General features: G+C 37.6%; 1 protein-coding gene across 1 annotated transcript in view; it reads right to left on the bottom strand.

The window, feature by feature from the left end:
• The window catches only part of SGPP1 (sphingosine-1-phosphate phosphatase 1), a gene marked incomplete at its 5' end in the record, with an annotated part of 30,560 nt that extends 24,014 nt beyond the window's left edge, over window positions 1-6,546 (bottom strand). Inside the window, one exon of the mRNA XM_010846826.1 lies at window positions 6,121-6,546. Within this exon, the coding sequence (XP_010845128.1) occupies window positions 6,121-6,546 (426 nt within the window). The remainder of the gene's footprint in view (window positions 1-6,120) is intronic.

Below are 6,546 nucleotides of genomic sequence, written 5' to 3'. Positions count from 1 at the left end.
CCATGAAAAAAAAAAAAAACACCACAAAACAGTAGAGGTAAAAAGATATGTTTCTGCCCATAAACAATTAACTGTTGTAGGAAAAGCTGTTGCACTGCAAACAACCAAAAACCTAGACAAATTATATGAAAGAACTGTTTTCAGATATTGGAAACAAATAGTACAGGACTGTGATTCATAAGAAAAGGGAAAACAAATGCAAAGAGCCCTCTGATTGCCCTGGCTTGTTGCTAGAGGGAGTTTCCAGGCTGTTGCATGAGAAGAGGAACCAAAACAAAGTCCAGCAGTCTTACTGAGCTACGGAGGGAGAAACAGAAGTTCCCAGGGACCGAAGCAGCAATAATTTTCAAGAGCGTACTGGAAACAGGACTCTGCATGGAGCAAGAACTCCGTGGAGGTGAGGGGGGTCTCTGCAAATGGCCGGCTGTGAACCACCTTGTGCACACAGGGGACAAAAGTCCACCAGGCTGGGGGAAAGCTACTGGAAAGTAGTAGACGACCATGCAATTCCCAGAGCTTACACAGGCCTGCAACCGCTTTCCTATCAGGCAGAGAGATGAGGGAACTGGGTAGTCTTCAGAAGGTTATCACTGTAAGTCAGTCAGGCTATCTTAGCTCTAGACTATGGTTATTCCTGATTCACTCCAGTGAGCCTATAAGGAGTAAACTGACAAGTAATTAATTGTACACTAGACCAAAGATCCAATAGGAACTTTCAGATATAAAAGTATACAGTATCTAAAATCATACCCCATTCTACATGATGTTTACCAGAAAATTAGACACTGCAGAAAACCAGTGAATCTGAAGTCATAGCAATAGAAATTATCCAAAATGAAGCAGAGAGCAAAAGCACTGCAGTCATCATCATCGTCATCATCAAAGCACTAGTGATCTACAGTGACCAGTGTTTAACAAATCTAACATATGCGAGACAAGTTCCAGAAGGGGAGGATGTTAGGGAAGAGGGGAGGAAAAACTGTTTCTAGAAATAATCCTGGAACACTATACAAAAATAATACCAATGTACTCTGAGTATTATAACATAGATGTAAAATGTATGACAACAATACAAAGGAGGGAAAAGGGGAAAATAAAGCATGCTATTGCTGTACCTGAACTGGTATAACATTATTTGAAGGTAGAGCAAGGACTTGGAAAAAAAAAACAACAGAAGAAAACCAAAGAGGTATAGTTTTTAAAAATTAGTAAAATACCAACAATCTAGTAGGAAAAGAATAGAGAATGTCTTTGAATTGGCAGTAATGGAATAGTCAAGTTCTGAATAAATTATGCTGTTAACATACTGGGACATCACGCACATGTGCAAAAATCAGATCGCTCTCTCAACGGAAAATGCTAATTCAGAGATACAGTATAACACAGCAGCATGGGGTCACTTCAGAGGCAGACTGCCTGAATCTGAAATCCAGGCTCTGTTAGGTACCTGTAGAGTCATTTTGGGCAAGTTACTTAACTTCCTCTGCCTCAGTTTCTTCTGCAAACCAGTGACAATACTCATGGGATTTTCTGGGGATTGAAAGTCACGTAAGGCATTTAAAACAATCACAAGCACAAAATTAGTATTCATTAACTGCTGGGTAAAAGAAGAGGAAAACCTTCACAATATATTTCTAAGTGAAAAAAGCTAGGTCCAAAACAGTATAGTATGTTGCCATCTGTAGGAAGAACAAACTATATAAATATACCACTACCAAAGTAAAGATTATCTCCAGAGGATTAAATCAGAAATTTCTAACGATGAATCCTTCTGGAAAAGAGCCTCCTAGCTGTGACAACAAAAAGAAAAACTGTATGTGCTCAGTAGCTTAAAGTCGTGTCCAACTTTCTGCGACCCCATAGACTGTGTAAGTCCATCAGGCTCCTCGGTCCACGGAATTCTCCAGGCAAGAATACGGAACTGGGTTGCCAGGCCTGCCTCCGGGGGATCTTCCGACACAGGGATCGAATCCAAGTCTTCTGTGTCGCAACCCAAGTCTCCTGCATCGCAGATGAATTCTTTACTGCTGAGCCACAGGGGAAGCCCTACTCTTCTCTTCACATTTGTTATGTAAACATTGGATTTTCAACAATCTATTATCCATTCAAATAAATAAATTTAAAATTGAGATTTATTAATAAGCATGTATAAAATCAGAAAAATGTGCATTTCAAACACAAGTATCGGCTAGGTAAAAAGAAATAAAGTAGCAAGCCAATTTCATTTTTTAATAAACTGTATTTCTTCCCAGAATTACTATCATGATCAGTTCCCTGTAGCTCCTAAAGCCTTTTCTGGTCTTTGTCATTTGTGACCTACTTTTCTAACTCTTCTAACTCTTACTTCTTTGCCTTTTATCATTTCATGATCTCATAAATAGTTTCCTTTATTATCTACAATAAATGATATTATGATAAATATCTTATGTTTTTTCCCCAAAGCCTTCATCATGCTTAATTTTTAAAATTCATGTTAGGAAAATAGAAAAAAGGAAGGGTAATTAAATCAGCATTTAGTTTCAGTCAACAACTTATGTTTAGAAGAAATATTTCTGACTATTGTACATGTATTGTATGTCAAGGCATATCAAAGCTGTATTGCCCTTTTGTATTGTAAGGACACATATCTATTTCAAAAATTTTATTACTGCAAAGTCAATTTAAAATTGACAAAGCATGATGTGAAGAGTTTTCTCTGTAAGCTCTGGAGTCTGTTTATAAGTTTACAGTCAGCCTGTGACTCACTAGCTATATAACTTTGAGTAAGTTATTCTTCCCCTATCTCAGTTTCATAATTTGTAAGCTTGTATTACCAGTAAGACCGAACACTGGCATGTTTTAAGAGCAGACTATATAAGGTAATAAACATTTCAAACAATATCTGACCCATAGTAAGGCCTTAATAAATATTAATAAAGATAATAATATAACTTATTTTAATAATAATTTTAAAAGTAGTGAAAGCATATGGACTAGTTGGGAATGGGTTAGGCTATAAAGCATGTGATGTCACTAATTTTTTAAAAATGAAATTCATCTAAAAATGGTTTAATGTTATTAAGTCAAGTATAAAATTTGAACTCATTATATGCCATATTATTTAAAAATTAAGACTTTTTATTTCTGGAAAGAACATGCAGAAATAAATATAAAAGGAGTGCTTTACTTTTTATATTATTCTTCAAAAGACTATGTTTTTAAGATCTAATGTTCCTTATTTCTTACTTTTTCTCAATTCAGCTACAAAAAACTCCAACAAATATGATCAAGCTATTTAATACCTGGAGAAATGCCATAACACTTTTTATCCTGCATTACTGGAAAAAATTCTTCCAGCATATCAAATAATTGTTTGGAGCCATACTGTTTCAATTTACCTTTTTGTATTATTAACATACCTTTAAAAGAACTGCAAAAGAACAGCAATGTTGGAGAAATATAAAATATAGCCTAAAGATCAAATATACTAATTTTACTGGATGGGACTTAAGAACGTACATTTTTTTTCCTCCAAAATATTTAGGGAATTTCAATAAAACACAATACCCCTTACTTATCTAATGGATCAGAATCTCTGGGGGTAAAGTATAGAACTGCAGTTGATGCAAGCCCCTAATAATTTTTCTGGCTTACTGTTATTTTAAGAACACATGAATAATCAAACATGAAGGTTTCATTTGAAAGGTTTCATGTAAGTGAACCATGACCAGATTTCAAGCAGCAACAGGAAGTGGCATGAAGGGAGGAGTAAAGCAGATGTCCTACCAAAGGGAGATAACTCAAGTGTCCAGAGAAGTTTCAGCATCCTAGGCATTTAGAGACAAACACACCTGTCCTGAACAAGCAGCAGGAGCACAAGCAGACGCAGCAATTGTGAGCCAAAACTGCTATTACTTAGAATGACACTAGGCTTTCACTGTTTAATTCCTATCCCACTTCGCCATACATACATTTTTTCATTACTCACTCTGGAAATAAAAGCCTCCTAAGTACTACAATACTAATTGGCAGAGAAGAGGACCAAAACACCTTAAAGCAAAGCAAGGTACTTTCGTTTTCAATTCATAACAAGGTTTTAAAACAAAAAAAGTAAAAAATGTAAAAGGTCGTTTAGATTTTTTGTAGTGAATTATTACAAGCATTTATAAATACAGAACTTTCATGTAAGGGAGTCTTTTTTCCAAAACAACTAATCAAAGGCAAATAATTACTCAAATTTTGGAAGTTTATTCAAACCTGTAATGGACATGTAAAAGAATAAACAACTTTTACAAGATTAATTCTACTGTAACTGGTCAGTTTCAACATCTGTAAAGTGACAGTTTGAGACCAGGAGACGTTTGAAGTCCTGACTAGCTCTAATTCTAAAACTGTATGATATATAAAGCCCTCAAACTTTGAATTAAATATACTAGGTTGTTGAAAAACTATACTGTAAGCATACTCTGGTAATTCAAATAACCCTAAAGTGTTAAAATACTGATAGATGCATCCTGTGGTACTGTTTTCAGACTTCCTGTTAGCATGTGCTCTCAATGAATGAAGAGAAAAAAAACTACTTTCTCTTACTTGGACTGCTAAAAATTAATTGCTTGCAACATAGCTACTCAATGAGGAGTTTAAAAAGGCTCTATCATTACGGAATCCTGAAAATCTCATAAAAATAAGAGAAACATCATTAGCTAGCCAGTAAATATCATAACTCAATGACAATCTTAAACTCTGAAGTATTTAGATGAAGTGCATTTGAGACATTTACCTATTATGCAAAACAAGCAGCATTACTTTACAATCTGAACATTACTGTGTAACTCCTTAGGTTGCATAGGGAAAAAGAAAAAACATTCATGGCGCTCTTCCCTCATAATTCTGCCATTCTTACTACACACATTACACATTTTCCACGGTCTGTAAGCGATGCACTGCCCAGAAGTGTCTATGAGGACAAGGGTTTATCTATACTGAAATTAGGTCTGAGATAGGTAACTTTACCGTAACAGAGTTTACACAGGATGTGTATTTCTCAGAAGATAATTTTGTGCTGTAATGGGGGGAAAAGAAATCAAGAAGTCTGATTCCTTAGATTCTTCATAGTTATTAACTTTATTCTTAAATTAAGGGACTGGTCTGCAGAACGAACAAAGCTCCTTACAATTTAAAAGACAGGTAACACAACATTGTAAACCAACTGAACTTCAATAAGAATTTTAAAGTGACCAGATAAAACAGACATCAGTCTAAAAACAAATTTTGCTTCTATATAAAAAAGATCTAACTTTTAAATCTGCATTTACAGACCACGAAAAACCGAAAAATGGGAGGCCAGAAGTAGTACGCAAAATATAAAAGTTTTCCTGTTTAAAAACTCACTCATCCCTGGCTGTCAGGCTGTCATATTTACCATTTTTACAAGCCCGCTGGTCTGACCAAGATTCCTACTTTTAAGACCAACTAAAACCAAGCATTTGCAAAGCTAATTCAACATACTGTAGCTCAACAACTGACAGTACAGATCAGTGATCCAAAAGCTAATTAAACTGTCTCTATCAGCAAATTAGCAACCACACCCCTTAAAAAGAGCACTCAGGCGGTGCTCCATTAACTTCCACTAAGGGTGGCTTTCGTTTAAAATTCATTACTTCATTGCCTGAATGACCATGTTTATTTTACAAACACTGTCACCAGAAAAAGTCAATGACTTTACCTACGCCTGAAACAGAAATCAGTCTGGGGAAAGGCACCGTATAAAACGGGTGAATCTTAGTCACCCAACGATTAATTATAAGCACGGTATACTTAATCATAATGATAGTCTGTGCATCATAAGAATTAAAAACCTTTTATCAACTCAACTAAAGCCCGATGATAATGTATTACTCCACGAACGGTATTTCCTTCAGGTTCCAAGAAAAGCATTACTATTAAAATAGAGTTTGATGACTAAGTCTTAGGTTTTCCCTACCGTTTCATTATTATTATTTAAGGTGGAAAGGGCCTGTTTAGCGGGTACCGTGAAAACCTGTGGAAAGAGAAGTCTGGGAAGGGAATAGCCAAAATCAAACGACTGCGGAGAGCAACGAGGGCTCGGAGGCTGTGCGGGGCGAGGACAGGGACCCTTACCTGCCAGCGGCCATAGGTGAGGAGGATCATGGAGATGGGGATGGCGGTACCAGACATGGCATGGGTGGAGGGCATGCTGTACTCAGAGTTGTAGAAAACCTCCAACTTGACCACGGGTGGCGAGGCGGGCCGCGGCCAACGGATGATGTCCTTGGTGCACTGGCCCAGGTACATGACCAGCACCCAGATGACCACGAGCCTCCGGCCCACCAAGGCGTCCAGGTTCCAGATCCAGAAGGGGAAGAACAGTATGTAAAAGAGTTCATTGCCCAGCTCCGTGCCGAAGCAGAACAGGTAGTGGAGAGGCCAGTTACTCACGTGGGCCAACTGGCCCTCCTCGTCCGTCAGCGAGTTGCGGCGCAGAAGCCCCGCGCACCGCGGCGAGGCTGGGCCCACCTCGGTCGCCCGCCCGTTCCGCACGCCGTT

Source organism: Bison bison, unplaced genomic scaffold (genome assembly GCF_000754665.1).
Source record: "Bison bison bison isolate TAMUID 2011002044 unplaced genomic scaffold, Bison_UMD1.0 scf7180017864239, whole genome shotgun sequence".
NCBI classification, from domain to species: domain Eukaryota; kingdom Metazoa; phylum Chordata; class Mammalia; order Artiodactyla; family Bovidae; genus Bison; species Bison bison.
This window is presented reverse-complemented; position numbering and strand designations above follow the sequence as displayed.